This window comes from Pelmatolapia mariae, linkage group LG4 (genome assembly GCF_036321145.2).
Source record: "Pelmatolapia mariae isolate MD_Pm_ZW linkage group LG4, Pm_UMD_F_2, whole genome shotgun sequence".
NCBI classification, from domain to species: Eukaryota; Metazoa; Chordata; class Actinopteri; order Cichliformes; family Cichlidae; genus Pelmatolapia; species Pelmatolapia mariae.
Window position 1 is genome coordinate 34,499,470 of NC_086230.1, and position 17,292 is coordinate 34,516,761.

Sequence of the window (17,292 nt, forward strand, 5' to 3'; positions counted from 1 at the left end):
ACACATCGAAGCAAAGCTGTGAATGAACCTGTGAGGGAAACACGAGCTGGCCGACGTGCGTCTGACAGTTCCTCCTAAAGCAGTGACCTCCTCATCCTGGCTCTTTAACTGGTTCCTCCACTCCAAAACTTTTCATCATCAAACACTCTGCTTCCTTCTTTACAAACAAAGCTGTGATCTGCTTGGATTTAAAAGGATTTGGGATAATAAATTCTGGCTGAGACAAGTTTTATTTTTTAGAGTTAAAACTTTGCTGTCTTGTTGCTTCGGGAGCTTTAACATACCCAAGAGGAAATGAGTCTCTGGCTTTAAGCTTCTGACGCGCATCCGTGATTTGAAGCTGCATAAATAAAAGAGACTTATATTATATTTCATCCCATGGAGGTCCAGTACAGCCATGAAAGCAAACTGAACAGAGAGACGTTATCTGGTAATTGCAGGCTCCGGTGATTATCGGTCATTTCTGTCTGCAGCTCGGCTGTTCGGGGCCATTACCCGCTGTTTTTGTAGCCTTTCATTTCTTTACAATTTGAAGACTGAATCCACAGAATTAGCTTTTTATTGTTTCATCTGAGCCGTCACTGAAGTATAAAAACATGAAGACTCTCTGGTCTTCTTTCTCTGATTCCTAAATGAGTTTGGACATCAGATGTAACGATACAGATGATATCGTTACATCTGATGGTTACTTATGGATCTGATGTGCAGTGTGTGACTTTTCTGTCTCTGCTCTTCGCTCACAGCCTGAAAACCTCTGAAATCCAAATGAAAAAGTAGGCCAAGCAACAGCAGCCCAGTAAGACCTGAGTTTCTTTGGCCTCCCGTGCACAGGAGTTGTTTGACTCCAGGGCTTTTCAGTTTGCCCCAAGCCAAAACTATAAGTGTCAAACCTTCGCTGGATTAAAGAGCTGAACATTGATGAAAGCAGCTGAGATCAGTGCGGATCAGACCCAGCCGTGATCTGGGTTTGATCTCAGTGCTGCGAAAACCTCGTTTTTCGAAGGTTTGGGAAAAAGAAAAGTTGAAACTTTGTGTTTCATTCAAATACTCTCCTCATTATGCTGTAAAAGTCAGATGATGACACTTCTCACTTTTCAAAACTTGAAAAACTTCCAAGAATCCGTTGTATTAATGTCCTCACTTCCTAAAACAGTTTAGCTGAAACATCCTCGGTTACAAAAACTTCACATTTTAACAAACAGGTTTTTGCTTTCTGAACAAAAACACCTGTTTGGAAAACAAGCTTAATTAAAGAGTCGGGGCTTAAAAACACAGCCCCTTACCCCGTCAGCCCAGGCATTGTGTACCCACACAGATGTGTACCTTTCGTGGACTCACTACATCATGGATTAATCTGTTGTTATGCAGCAGTTTCTACTCTACGGGATCAGTCAAATAAAACACGCCTCATTCACATAAGCACTTTTTTCTACACCTAAATACTTTCTGTCTGACAATCACACTCTGATGAACACAACAGAGAGCAACTTGGGGTTCAGTATCTCACCCAAGGATACATGAAGACTGGAGCTGCAGGGGATTGAACCTTCTAATTAGTGGATGACCTGCTCTAACTCCTGAGCCACAGCCATGAAAAAACAAGGAAAGAAAAGAAAAATACTAATGATAGCATCAATACTCCTATTAGAGTGATTAGAAACTAATAATAAGCCTATCCGGTCTGTAAGTCTGACGTCATTAACTGTTTCCGGGTCCAAACTCTGCTGCAGGTCCCAAAGTCAAACGAACTCTGCAGCATCACTGAGAGCTACAAACTGTCTAAATTCTCTCATCTGTAATAAAATGATCAGCGTCGCTACTTTACCAGGTTTAACATCCAGGCATCAATGAAAACAGAATGTATTAAATTTGATGTGCTACGTGGTGGCTAGTGACACAGCTATGTTAGCATAGCATAAACACAGTGAAGCTGGAGGATGAACGCTAACTTTTTTCCACTCGATAAAAGTTAACGTGAGGGTTCCTGATGGTTAGAGACAAATGCAATCGCATGGCAGGATGCTGTAAACGGACCAAACTTCAGTCAGGAGAACAACTGAGATAATCCATCCACAATACCAGGTTAGTCATTAATATACTGCTGCATGGGCTGGGCTGTAGTTAGTCCTTGCTATCGTCTTTAACAAAAGGCCTCTCTTTAAAAGAAGCTAAAGCCGTTCTTAACAGCTTTGGTCTCATATATAAAACAGTTCCTTATTTCTTAGTCTAGTTTCTTTTTAAAAAACAGTCCATATTTTCACTTTCTTTACAAATGTATCTTAAGAAAAATCCTCTTTTTCTAAAACTGCTCTCACAGCTTCTGTGGACCTCGCCTCATTAAGCTGCTGTTTAAAGGTCAGAGCACGGCTTAGGTTCGTGGTCTGGATCAGAGTTCACGACTTCATTATGTTCAGATAAAGATGTCTTGATTTCTCAATATTAGCTCTGCAGGCTTCCGACCTTTGAACCAATTTGATCCCCAGAAGCTGGAAATCTCAGACAGATTCAGGCTGTAAATAAAAATAAAAGCCTTGCTAAGGAGAGGTCTGTCACCCAAACACACAGACCCACTCTCAGTGTCGACGCGCTCCACGCTGTGAATTTCATTCTTTATAAATATATCTGGTGGGCAGCAGTTTGGCGACACGCTCGGCTCACAGCATTCGCTCTGTCTCGACTTTTCCCATCAGCATTCCCACATTGTTTGCATCCACATTTAAAATGCCGTTTGTATGTGGTTTAATCAGAAGCTGTGCCGTCTGTCGTCTGTCTCCTCTGCAAACACGACGTTTGATCTGAAGCAGTTTGATGAAAAGCAGAAACGTCTTCTCATTCGTCTGGACTCAACTGTGCTGCGTGAAAGTGACAGTTTACTGTTGTTTCTGTGTGTGTGTGTTTACACACTGTCAGAACAGGAGGAAGATGTAAGCAGTCAGGTGAGAATTACGACAGGTAAACCTCCAGCAGGGCGGATTAAATGAAGCCGTTCTTACCTCTGCCTCTGGTCTCAGCACATGTTCCAAACCAACACCGCTCTCCTGTCTCCTCTCATGTTTCCTCTTACGTTTCCTTAAACCTCTGTGTTCCATCCTGTCTCCTTTCCTATTCCTGTCTTGTTCCCACTTGTATTTCCACTCCTCTCTCCCTCCCTTTGTCCTCTGCTGTTCCATTTCTTCTCTTCTCACTTCCTTTTTTTACTTTTCTCTCCTGTGTTTCCTGTCGCCTTTGCTGTCGCTCCAGTTTCTCTTCTCCTGTGTCCTCTTCCTCTCCGGTCGTTTCCATGTATCTCCTCATCTTTCTCCATGGTTTTTTTCTTTGATGTCTCCCCCGATGATGTTTCATTCACTGCTTGATTCTCATCATTTAGTCTACTGTCCACTTATCATTTCCCCTGTCACTTCCTGTTTCAGTGTTTTTCCCTTTCTTTCCTCTCCTGTCTCATTTCCATGTGTTTCCTGATTATTCTTCTTTTTTTGTTATGCCTCTGTCAGTGCGCCCCAGGGCAGCTGTGGCTACAATGTAGCTTGCCATCACCAGTGTGTGAATGTGTGTGTGAATGGGTGAATGACTGAATGTAGTGTAAAGCGCTTTGGGGTCCTTAGGGACTGAGTAAAGCGCTATACAAATGCAGGCCATTTACCATTTACCATGTTTCCTCTCCCATTTCCTTCCCAATGTCCTTTTCTTTTTCATGTTTGTTTATCCCATTTCCTGTTTCCTATAGTGTTTCCTCTGCTGTTTCTGCCTCTGTATCCTCTCCCATCTCCTGCTCTTTCCTTCATTACTTCCTCTTGTTTCCTGTTTCCTTTCTTGTCTTGTATGAACTAACCTCAGCTCGATGTTAGAGCCTGCATGTTTCCCTCACTGTGTGCTAAATGTAAATGAACTGTGTTTGTGGACGAAGGCCTGCTGACGCTCAGCCACAGCCTCCACAGCCTCCGACAGCCTGTGGAGGTGCCGTGTTTGATGGCTGGATGAGGAGGAGCGTGTCGGGAGTCGGCAGCTTCGTTTGATCTGACATTTTGCTTTTTCACTGGCAGCTTCTGCAGTTTGATCGCGATCACACTCGCGACCTTTTTCAGAGCTGTCGAGTGCTCGTCAGCAGCAGCGGGAGGAGGAAGAGGAGGACGATTAGGAGGAAGGTTTTCTCTCCTACGCTTGCTGCTGACGGAGGTTATGTATCAGGGTGTGAGGAGAAGCGTGAATCACTGTCGGAAATCCCAGAGGAAGCGCGGGAATAATGATATTCTGAATTAGTTCCAGTCAAACGTTGAGCCCGAGGAGGTCGACTCTCCCTCTGTCTCCTGCTCATGTCCAGATTTCTCCCACTGAATAAAGTATGAGATGCAAACACGGCCACGCAGTGGAAACTGAAATGCTCTAAAGAAGATCATTAATCTCACTCTGAAAGGCAAAAGAAGAATAAAGCTGTTTTTGTTGGCTCATCACGGCAGCGGCGTGCGGGCGGAGGGCCTGTTCATCTTGAACTCGGTTATGTCGTCGTTTTTTATTGCATTTCTTGCATTTGTGTTTCCTGTGTCTGTGAAGCACTTTGTGAGCTTGTGTTTAAAAGTTCTCAGTGAATCATTGAGAAAAAAAAAAGGTTGTTTTGAGCTTCAGACCTTTATGTACTTCCTTATTTTATTCCTCCTGTTTCCTGTTCCTCTCATGTTTCTTTTCAGCTTCCTCTTTTGATTCCTTTGTAATCTCCTCCTCTCCTTTCTTATTTCCTCTTCTGTTTTCAGTCTTTTTTCTTGTTCTATTTCTTCTGTTTCCCGATTGCTTTGTTGTTTCCTCTTTCGTTTCCTGTCTCCTTTCCCATTTTCATCTCCTTGCCAGGTCTTTTGTCTTCTTACCCATTTCTGTTCCTTCTCTGGTCTTAGTTTCCTGATTCCTTATCCCTGTCCTATCCCTTTCTGCTGTTTCCATTCCTATTTCCTCTTCTGCTTCTTCCCCTGTTTCCTCACTAGTCTCCTTTGCCATTCCCTCTCCTGTTTCCTCTTCTGTTTCATCTCTTTTGTCCTCTCTTGTTTCCTTTGCTGTTTCCTTATCCCATATTCATTTTTCCTTTTCCTTCTGATTTGTTTCCTGCTTCCTTTACTTCATTTGTTTTCTGATCCCTTTCCTGTCTGCTCTACTGTTTCATGCAATCTTTACTATATTCCTCTGCAGTTTCATCTCCTGTCTCCTAAATTCATTTTGTTTGTTTCCTCTGCTATGTCCTGGTTCCTTTCCTGCCTCTGGTGCTCTTTCACACTCCTCTCCTGTTTATTTGATTTCAACAGTCCTAGTTCTTCGGGTTTTTTCTGCTTTTTCCTCTTTACTCTCCTTCCCTTCCCTCCTAACTCCTTTGCTTCCTCTCCTTGTTCAGGTTGTCCGTGTGTGACGAGGACAAGTTGACTCATAATGAGTTAATCGGGGAGTCCCGAGTCCCTCTGAAGCGCGTGAAACCCGACCAGACAAAACATTTCCACACCTGCCTGGAGCATCCGCCACCGGTAGGACACACACACACACACACACACACACACACACACACACACACACACACACACACACACACACACACACACACACACACACACACACATGTCTGGTTTGCTATCCTCGTGGGGACATCCCATTGACATAATGCTTTCCCTAGCCCCTTACCCTAACCCTAACCATTAAAAATGAATGCCTAACCCTAACCCTTACCCTAAACCTAACCATAACCTAATTGTAACCCTGACAGTAAAACCGCATTTTGAGTGTGAAAATTGCTTTCAACCCCGAGGGGACCTGGATTTTGGTCCCCACGGTGCAGAAAGTCCCCACCAGGATAGTAAAAGTCAGATTTTGGTCCCCACCAGGATAGTACGAACCCGTACACACACACACACACACACACACACACACACACAGAGTGCTGTGAGGATGGCAGCGTTGAAATTCGTCGTGTTTGCCGTTGTAACTGTGGAAAAAGACTTTAATATGAAAATGTTATTACACGTTTCCTAAAAGCTATAAAAAGATAAAATTTAGTGACTTTCAGAAATTGTCAAGAAATTTGGATCCCATTGGATTTATTTTCAAAAATTGTTCCTCGGTTGATGTTTGTGTTGCAGTCACACTAACAAAAACTGCAGCATGATGACAAAGATTGCAGCCGTATGTGATGAACTTGTAGAGCTTTAAATGTTTGATCTGAAGATGGAGACCACGTCTGTGGTCACTTACAATCAGGTCCTGCAGACTGAGTCAGTGTGCAGCTGAATGGGATCAGGTCCACAGTTACATACACTCTATCTGTGATAACACGGCGATTAACGGTGATAAACTGGGAGACATCGCAAATCTGTTGCCATCTACATACACAAACACTGATGGCAACGTGACTGCAGGACGACACAGATGCTCAGCTACCTTGGTTACAACCAGATGATTTAAGTTGCCCGTGGCAAAGAGATGTTGGTGACAAGTTGCTGTCATCAGCAGACTGACTGCAACATAAACATGGAATTTGTGCAATTGGTCACCCAACGTGAAAAAATTCAGTGTAATGCAATAAAATCACCAGGCAACGAATGACTTTTACTGTCCTAGTGCACCTTCATGTGATTCACTTTAAAGATGGAATCCAGACTTTAAACAGGTTTTACAAAGAGAAAGAATGTGCTGCAGTTCCACTAACGTCCAGCAGGCTCCAGCAGTGAGTCAGTCCCCATAGACTCCCATGTTAAAACTTTACAGCAGAAAGAAACACGTTTACAGCCTGATACAGACTTCCATCTGCTATATACAGTCTATGATACGATCCTGCATGAAGCATTAAAAGTCATCCTCACTGTTTCCTCTCTCTGATCTATTCTCGTCTCTCCCTCAGCTTCCCTCTCCGACTGCCATGGGTGAAGCCCTGAGAGGAATTTCCTGCTACTTACGAGAGGTAAAGCTTCAACTTCCCATCTGCCCAGTTAGAAGTGCAGGTCTGCAGGTCTCACAGCAGACTCAAAGTCATGTGATCACCACAGTCATCAGCTTTGTGAGGTGATCACATGACTATAGTACTCATGCTAAACACGCTGTGCTGTGCAAACTCTTCATGCTTGTACAGCAGCGGGAGGCGTGCAGTAATGAATTATCACTGAGGTCTGATCGATAGCCAGCATCATCCGGCTGTGCTGTCTGTCTAAAACGAGCGCTCTTGCCTTTTTGAAGTATTTATATGATGTTTTCTAAACGCGTGGCTACAGATGCCTGTGCTCTGACAGGGAGGGTTTGATCTTTGGAGTTATTTGTTGGCGTCCTGTGGTGCTGCTGAACAGTCATTAGGACCGTACACGGACCCTCGCTCAGCAGAAACTGGTCCTTCTGTGATGAGCTTAATCAAACGGATTTGTTTGGCGATGATTTTTACACAAACTGATCTTCTGGTCCTCTCTGCAAAACTCAGCTGAGAGTATGTGTAATACTTTAATGCTCTGGGTGAGTACAGCGTAAATCAATCAGTTCTTTGATCCCAGCTGTAGGCCCTCTGGGGGGGCGGGGCCTGTTTCAGTGGAAACGGAAATGACACTGTGCACACTGTGTTGTGTTCTGGCTGTGATGAGTGGACCTGATCACACAAACTCATGACACATCCAGTTTCACCGTCTGAAGCTACATAGGGGGTGTCCAAGTTCATGGGCTGCGTCCTCCTGAGGCCGCATTTGAAGGCCGATCACGTCACAGCGACGCAACGAAGGCTGTCCAAATTCGTAGACTCCTCCAAATGCGTCCTCCTTTCCCCCGAATTTGAAGGATGGGTCGGGTGTATCCTTCGTGGCCCACCATATCCCAGAATTCATAGCGTGGCCCAGCCAATTCCAGTTTCCAACAATGGCGGCAGCTGCTTAGTTTTAATATTACTCTTATTCTTCTTTCTGGGTCACAAAATAAACTTTTAACATATTTTCAGGTGAGAATGTAGCTGTGTAAACTTCAAATATCTGCTCAGTTTATCAAGATATCACATATTTGCAAAAGTGCTTCGACGTTTTCGGAGACGTCTGTTACCCACCAGCTCGAAGCTGACCGGGAGGTCGAGGGTCACTGAAGCCGCCGAGAACGGCACAACTCCCAGCTTCATCATTTTCAGACCCCCTGTGGTCTTTCGCTACTCAGGTTAAACATGATATATAAGTCACTCAGATAACTTAAAAATATTATCGTTTGGCTTTTTTCAGTGTTTTATTTGTTCCTGAGTAAATCGGTTTGGCTGAGATTAAAGTTATAGTTTTCACACAGCTGAATAAACGGCAAACAGAAAACTGATTAAACAGAAGTGTGAGATGGTCGAGAGTTTACACCAGCCGAGTTTATTAAACTCCACCGAGACAGCGGTGACGCTAATCTGAAGGCTAGACCGTCCCATTTCACAGCCGCTCACTTCCGGCCTACCCGACCTTCTGAGGACCCGGCCCATGTAGACCCCGAAGGCCGGGTCCTCAGGAAGATGCAGCCCATGAATTTGGACACGACCATAGAGCAGGTGAGCAGGGCAGGAAGTCAACCACAGGAACAGCAGAGAGAATCATATCAGTTTTCAAAATAAAAGACCCAGGAGCAAAAACAGAAACAGACTCAGAGTGGGTGTAGTTCAGAGGTCAAACCTACAGAAAGGATTTGTTGTTATGGAGCGTATCCCAGCAGTCAATGCACAAACAGCAGGTACACCTGAGACAGGTTCAATCCACAGTCTCAACAAACAAAAGCAGTTTCCAGTGGATCTACTTTCTGCTAAAGAAATAGTCCCACCAGTGACAAATCCCAGTTTAAACCCAGATTACATCTCATTACTGCTGTTACTGGTTGCACAGCATTATTAGTTAGAGCTGTCGGTGCATCAGATCTCTGAAAGACGACTTCAGCTGTTCCCGTCCTGACGAGATGGTTGTCATGGGGAATAAGTCTCCAGACCTCGACCTTCCTGAATAAATCCAGCGTGTTGAGTTGAATGTGAGTCATGCTCTGAAACGCTGAGAACAGGAGAGGTCGGAGGAATTAATGCTCTAATTAACCCCGTTTCTGTGTTTAGACTAGTGTGTTTCTTTAAGTCGGGGACGCTGCAGAGTGCTGACTCACTCTAGGCTGTCTGAGCTCCTCGTCTTTATTCATCAGAACCCAGAGAGCTGTGAAGGAAGCATAATCTGCATGATGAGGAGCTGAGCGAGGAAGCTGAGAGAGAGTGTTTGTGTTTCTCTGTCTTTAAGTGATATTTGATGTGAAGTGGATTCAAAACATTTATAGAGGAGAGGCTCTTTGGAATCCCCTCTGGCATCATCGAGCTCTATGAGAGGCTCCTCAGGAGAAGGCGGTTAAAGATTTCCTTGCGGGGCTGTTTTCACATGTTGATGCTAATGAGAGGCTTTTTAATTGATGAGTTTATTTTCAGCAAAATATTAAAATTAGATAAAAGTTCCCAGGTGAAGGGAAAATAAAATCTGAGATATAAAACAGAAACATGAAAGGCTCTCATTAAATCATCAGAGCAGGCCCTCCTCAAACCCCAAATATTTACCCCTCACTTCCTCCTCTGTCTGAACCTAGCTGTTTAAGCTCCTCCCTCTCTAAGCCAACTTTCCTCTGATTGGCTGCTGCTCATAAACAACAAAACCTTCTGCTACTACAACCACGACCCAAAGTACTGCAGAAACTCACTGCTGGATCCACAGATTCAAGACAAAAAGATCATTTATTCCATTTTACGCACACAAAGCTACGAGCGTGCGTTTGGTCTTCCTCGGACGTGGAGTCCAAGGCCTCGAGTAACAACCCATACTGTCAGCTGATTGGTTTTTGATTCCTTCGGAGACCCCGGAGGCTTTGCCGTGTCTCACATTGTGCTGCAGTTCATTTAGATTCAGCTCCACCTCATTCAGTCTCCCTAAAATAAATTGCCTGCCAATTTCTTTTGAAAACAGGCAACTGCAAACTCGGTGTTCTCCACATCCTCCAGTGTACTGCGGACCTCGTTTTGGAGTAAGCAAATTCAAAGGCTGCTCCAAATGTTCTGATTATATCAGGAGCGAGTGTGTCGAAATCTAAAGTAACAGCTCCATGGGTGTGAAAACAAAACAAACCCTGGCTCTATCGATCTGTCTCCACCCGTCCTCTCAAAGTGCACCTCCAACCAAATCAACAGAAACAAAGTGCAGCGTGGCAGTAAGTTCAGCAGTAATAGTTCCTGAGACGTCTGAGTTTGAACAGTAAAAGGTGAAAGGTCGCCGTGTTAGAATCCTGGAGGCTACACATTTGATTCACAGTCTACACCACACCTGGCAGCTCATTACCTGGGCTATGTCCCGTAATTAAAAAAAAAAAACAAACAAAAAAAAAACCAGATGGTGAGAAACAAACAGCGCAGTTAGGACATCCAGGATCTGTGGGACGGGATGACCCAGCAGCAAAAATGACCTGAGTTTGAGTAACCTGCAGGATCGCTGTTATCAGACGATGTGTAGCCGATTCAAGCTTGCGGACTTCACGGTGCACCTGCAGTGCAGTCTGATCATTAATGATCAGCTGTTAATTAGATTTTTCCCTGATCGCACCTGTGGGATCTCCGTAATGATGGAAATCAGTGTGTGACCGCGAGATGGGTCACATGATCACACAGCAGGTGAGCCTCTGCGATCCAGGTGTTGTACAAGTATTTTTCAGAGGATGAGCCCGGAGATGTTCTGGGTGTGTTGTTCTGAAGATACGAAGCATGAGTCGGTGAGAGGAGACTGGGAGTCGTTTCCTTTCAAATACACAATAAACACATTTACAGAAATAATGAGGACAACTGAGCTGCAGCTTTAACTCCATTAAAATACAAAACACAGCAGCTGGGATGAGAGTCTTAACGATCGCCGTCACAGGAAGTGATTCACAGCAAGGCGGGACCACAGGAAGTCGACCACACTGAGCGACTTCAAGCAACGACCGCAGAAATTAGCGATCTGTACTGGGAGGATACAGCTGGTTGTCATATGACAGGGAGGTAAATTAATTAGATTGTTACCAAGGGAACCAAGAGCATGAAATGTCGACAAAGCACCGAGCGACTGACGAATCGCTTCCTGTTTGGATGCCAGGGCTTGGAGTGATGGGACGGTGGAGGATGGGGCGCACCCTTGTGGTGAGGCTGATGATTTTCCAGTCGATCGACGTTCCTACACTCACGTTTGGGCCGGAGCGCTGGGTCGTGAGAGAACAACAGGGCTGCAACTGCCATAGCTTCTGTCCGTGGGGTGGCTCAGACATCTGGAGGAAACATGGAGGAGAGCCTCCTTTGTGTTGCTGAGTGGATCAGGATGCTTCCCCTTGGAGGTTTTTCCAGCTGGGAGGAAAATTGCTGAACATGGAGACACAAAGCATCTTTGCGGTGAAATAGTCACGAAACTGATTATCAGACATTAATTTTTGGTGGTACTGAGCATGAATACATAAATAAAGGAAAAGGAAAGGAAGTATGTTTCATGCCCTGAGGAAGCTGGGAGACGTCACCATGGCAACCATGAAAGAAAACCTCTAAAAGACGTTTTTGCAAACGTAACTCTGTTCAGTTCAACTTTATAAAGTATTAGTAGTGTAAGGTAATGTGATGTGACCAAGTGGTTGGCGGGGTTATACAAGAAATAATAAAATGACAACGCCACCTATGGGAATTTCACCCCCAGGAAATATATATTTAAGAAAAATAGATAAAAGCAAATAAAAGAGGCCGCACAGATTCAAGGATGCACACCGAGGCAGGTTGGCTCCAATATTAACAGTTTTATTTAGAGTAAAAAAATAAAGAGTAAAATATTAGGAAAAAGAAATGTAGCGTTGTAGTTGACAGTGTCCTAACGTTACAATAAAACAATCATGGAACTGGGACTTAGCAGCGGCCGTGGACCCAAAAGAAAATCACACAAAAAGAAAATCACTACAGCTGGCACCCAGTGCTGTACAAAAGGAAGTGTGAAAACGACCCGACAATCAGACAACCTGTGAGCACTTGGCAAGAGTGGGAAGGAAAAACTCCCTGTTAATAATTTAACCCAGCAGTTATAATGCCTAACGTTAACCCAGCCACGTATTTTAAATGAATGAAGAATTAAAAAGTGAAGGTCTGTGACAGCACCTCTAACCTCCAAATATGGACATTTTTTGTTTTCTGAATGTGGAAAATATTAAAATATTAATATTTAAACTTGTGATTATTTCATGAAGTGTGTGTTGTACATCAGGCACAGGAAATCCTCAGGGTCCTCCAGGGGGAAGTGGAAAGTGTTTCGTTTACGATCATAGTTGGACTCATCAGGGCTCTGAAACTAATTATTTGTCTCTCTGTTTCTGTCTCCTGCATTTAAAACTTTAACTTTTTAAAAAAACACTTTACATGATTCAGTCCATTTACTCCACTAACTGGAATATTCCTGCGTGAATCTGAGGAAGTGTGTTATTAGAGGTTTGATGTCTGCAGTAATCATTTATCTTGGACAGAATTTCTGTGTTGGGTTCAGAGAATGAGAAACTCCGAGCCAGGAAACAATAAGAGCTCAAACTAATGAGAAAAATCTGAGACAGCGCAGGACCGAAGACGGGACGGGAGCACCGAGACAGGACGCGCAGCCGCCGCTGGAGATACGTGTCATCAAAGAACCCGAGCCTGTGACAGAAGCAGCAGGCCGGAGAGCATGAGTCTGCAGAAAAATGAGAGCTAATTCATCACCCGAGCTGAAAGTGACAGCGGGAGGAAAAAAGGCGACAGATGACGAGTTAAAACCCACCGAGAGGTCTGGATGGTCGGCGGGGAGCCCGCAGTGACTCGTGCTTCGTTCCTGAGTAGTCTGGAGACAAAGATGTCTTCCTCCCGCTGAGCTCACGGTTCAGGACATAAATACAGAGCGTAACATCTTCAGACTCAGTCAGACTGAAAGAAACCTCTCTGGGTTTTAATATTTCAGTCAGGCACAGTTTAATTTCACCTTTCCTGTTTTTCTGTACTGTTACAGGGTCAGACGCTCGTTGAAGCGAGGCACGTGTAAACACAACCTCTGCTTCCGTGTTTGTTTCTCCCACTTTCATGAGTTTCATGTTATAGTGGTCTCCCACAGACCTCCGAGGGCTTCCTCCGACATCCAGCTGCAGAATTAGATCCTTGAAGGCGGGTGGTTCACGGGCAGATCCTTGGACTTCATCTGCTCATCCCCAAACGGTGAAGAGCTCCTCCCTGATCCTAGTTCAGCTGAAGGTTTCTTCCTGTTAAAAGGGAGTTTTTCCTTCCCACTGTCACCAAAGTGCTTGCTCATAGGGGGTCATATGATTGTTGGGTTTTCTCTGTATGTATTATTGTAGGGTCTACCTTACAATATAAAGCGCCTGGAGGTGACTGTTGTTCTGATGTGTCCCATGGATGGGACTTGTGACCTGCTGTGGGACCGTGAGGCTACCAACTCTGAGCTGTGTTTAGGACGAGCAGGTGCAGTGCTAAGTTAGCAGCTAATCCTGCTAAACAGTGTGCATCCACAGACTGAGAGCATGACAAAGACACATCTGTGGCTCAGTGACATCCAATCAAAATCCTAGAATTTCACTGCCCGCTAAAGCTGGAGCTCAGCCTTATTGGACAGTTTGTTACTACAGTAACCTCACAGCAGACATATGACTGGTCATTAAAGATGCTCCAAAAGGCTCCAACAGCACAAACGCGGTCCAGAGGTCCAGTTCAGGTGAAGCTAGCAGACAGCTACACCTGTGTGTCCATCCACCTGTCAGTCAGAGGCCACGCCCCTAATAATGCTAGCTTTAAACATGTGAGTTACTAAACATGTTACTGTTGAAAAGTTTTAACAGGAGAGTCTATGGGGACTGACTCACTGCTGCCTCTGCTGGACATCAGAGGAACTGCAGCTTTGTTTCATCTGTCTGTACCTCGGATTCATACTCATATCACAGTTAAAACAACATGAATCCCAGCTGCTGTGCTCTGAGGTGGAAGCCAAGGGGCAGATTTTGGTGCTGAAATATTGCCCTCACAAACACTTTGACAACTCTCGACTCCTGATTGTTTTTTCAGACACATTCGTGGCACGTGTGTGAAATGTAGGGAGTGAGACTTCCTGAGGGAGTGTGACCTCATCACAGCCCACTCCAGCACGCTTTCAAACCTGCTCGGAGAACTTCAGATCCTGACGTGTCTCTCACAGATTCCCGGGAGGTCACACTGAGGCTGTGAAGGTGGTTTAGAAGGAAAAGCTCACTGATCCAGGATCAGCAGCAAAGACGAGTCAGTGCATCCTTTACAGTCATTTAAAAGCAAAACCATCTATGAAGATGTGACGATAAATATGGATGTAGTTCATTTTCCAAGAGATTTTAGTAAATGTCACATTTTATATTACATTACACTTTTACTTACACATGAGGAGAACTGGCTGATGTGGCGTCACAGACTCGGTGCAGATGTGTGTTTAGTTTTCCGGTTAGGACTCTGGAATCGTCCGCAGACCTTCATGATCCGGCCGTTGGGCTGATGTCCATGTGTGTCCCTGATGTGTTCTCCTGTGCTGAGCCCAGTCTGTCTGCCGTGGTCTAAGGAGCAAACTCAAACAGAGTGATGTCACACAGGGAACTTGGTGACAGGCTTTAAGCTGAGAGCATTTTCATATTAAAATGAGGTGTTATCCACCTCACAGGTGATTTATGTTTGGGCCTCAGTGGGTCAGGCGCTCGGGGGCTCTGAGTCTATTTTCAGAGGTTCATTTCTGCTCTCTGCGATGCGCTCTTCATCACTCCTCTCCATGTGGGCAGATAAAGTTGGCAGAGCGGAGTGAAACCCATTATCTGAATTAGTCCTCATTATATGCTCTCTGACTGAAATCATTTCCAGTGAATTAAACCATCATGAGTTGAAACTACTTCTCATTTTCTCTTGGATGAGTCCTTCAGGACCTCTGAGCGTCTCCGAGCCGCAGGTTTGAAACGCGATGCCCCTCCCACCGACCCCAGGGACCCTCGGGACGTCGTGTTATAAGTCTGTCGCGTCGCTCACTAAACTGTACCTGCACATGTCCGAGGGGATGACTGTGTGCTCTGATCGCTAATAATGGCACCGAGTGTCATGTACAGCTTCAGATATTACAGTAATGTGCAAAAGAAACGAGTCACCTCTCATCTCACAGGAGATGGCTGCAGGGATTTACTGAAGTGTGTGATCGTACGTGGAAATCCAGAGTTTGTACAGTTCTTGGAAGTCATCATTTAGTATTAAAGTTTTGGGAATCACTTTACCACCATTTAATGTCAGACTGTGTCATCTCTGGCATTTTTCATAGATTCAGGTAAAGAAAAGGGAAGCAGTGATGTGTTCTGGTGACGGGTGGCTGGCAACAAAGAGCCTAAAGATACGATCAAAAATGATTTAAATAAAATGTGATGATCCATTAGAAATAAACAGAACGAGGTCTCAGTGCTAATAATAACAACAAGCGACAAGTGAGGGGTCCTGACGGCGACACAAGAAACTTGAAACATAAACCTGTAAACCTGCATCTGTGATCATAGTGGTGCTGGTCAAGTCAAGTGGTTTTAAAGTCATTCCAACCATGTGACGTCGTACAGTACACAGGGAAACGACAAAAACCCCAAAACCAAGACACAACAGTGCAACAGAAAAGTGCAACAATCACTGTGTGTTGTGCAAAAAGTAACTTGATGTATGAGCACAGAACTGATTGATCCTAATCCATCTATATGTATAATCATATATATATATATACATATATATATATGATTATATCACTGTATATAGATTAGGTATATAAATCCCTGATTCTCTCTATGACATCGGAGAATTTGTTGCTAATCGTCCTGCTAGTTAACGCTGAAGTGTTGAACCTGCACTTCCTGTTCTGATTTTCTGGATGTTTCCCGTCTGTGACTTTTAAAAACATGGTGGAGGGGCTGCTGTCTTCGGGTGATTAAAGAAACATGTATTCAGAGCTGTGTCTTCGTTTGAAAGAAATGAGCTTCGAGTCGAACTCTTTTACAGATTAGTCTGGATTCACGCGGCGTGGATGACGCAGGCTCAGCTCGCTGCTGCTGTTATTTTTTTATTTGTTTAAAGGGCTGCGAGCTCATTAGCCGCCTGCGCTCGCCTCTGCGGTCGTACAGGTGTTTTCACAAAGACGGGCGCTCGGGGGTGTTTTACTGTTGCTGTTTTCAGCCAATTGGCCTCAGCGCGGAGACAAACAGATCTTTACCTAATGACTCACCTTCAGTCTGAAAATCCAACCCAGACTCTCACAGCTGCTCGGAGTCTCTCCGGGGATTAGAGGAGCTCCTTCTCCGGGCTCATTTTCCACGTTTTCTCTGTGGAAATGAAGTAATTTGATTGATTAGAAGTGCAATTAAAAGGCTGAGTGTTTTCCCTTTTAGAGGCTTACACAAAAAGTCCAATTAAACTAATTATAGCAGCACAGAATATGTATAATTACATCCCTCAGCTCAAAAAAGACATCAGTATTTATTACACATCATAATGTGTTGCAGTTAATGTTTGCTCTGCCATTAATATTTATTATTTTTTAAGTGGACGGCTGGATGAAGATGGTTTAAATTCCCCCTGCAGCTGTAAAACAGGAGTTGGGGCTGCAGAGAATTAGCCTCAAGAAATGACATTGACTTTGTAGTTTTGGCGTCTTCAGCCATGCAGACAAACTGGTTTGATTAATCCAGCTAAATTTACTCACAGCGTAATATATGATGACCAAGAGACGGAGAAAGCATCAGTTTATGTTACAGTGCATTCACATTTCCAACAACAACAAAAAAACAATACGTTCAAGCTGGTAAAATATCTTCTTTCAAGTTTTTCCTGTTGTGAAAAACACAGAATGAATTGATGTTAGCGACCTCGTCTCACAGACAGTTAAAGACAGACGCAGTGGCCGTGACATCACTCGCTGGTCACTGAAGCCCTGCTTTGAAACCTTGATGGGCATCTCTGTGATGCAACTCGGAGCAGCGCCTCATTTTCAGGCTCATTGGAGTCACTGGACTTGAGCACGCAGTTTCACACCACAAGTTTTTGAAACTTGACGGAGCTGAAATAAACTTTAATTTTTTATTCAGTATGACCAGAAACAAGTGACCGGGCAGATAAACCCAGCAGGACAGGTATACAGAGGTCAGAGGTTCAAATAGACTTCTATCGGGTGGGAAGTCTTTCATTGCCACCTGGTGGCAAACGTTCCCTCAAGGCAGCAAACAGAAACCTTGAGGGAACGTTCCCTAAAT

The 17,292-nt window shown here is 44.4% G+C and overlaps 1 protein-coding gene across 1 annotated transcript in view; it reads left to right on the forward strand.

Moving 5' to 3' along the window:
* doc2a (double C2-like domains, alpha) overlaps positions 1-17,292 on the forward strand; it is a 51,913-nt gene that overhangs the window by 22,431 nt on the left and 12,190 nt on the right. The window contains exons 5-6 of the mRNA XM_063470895.1: positions 5,372-5,498; positions 6,866-6,925. Of these exons, the coding sequence (XP_063326965.1) occupies positions 5,372-5,498; positions 6,866-6,925 (187 nt within the window). The remainder of the gene's footprint in view (positions 1-5,371; positions 5,499-6,865; positions 6,926-17,292) is intronic.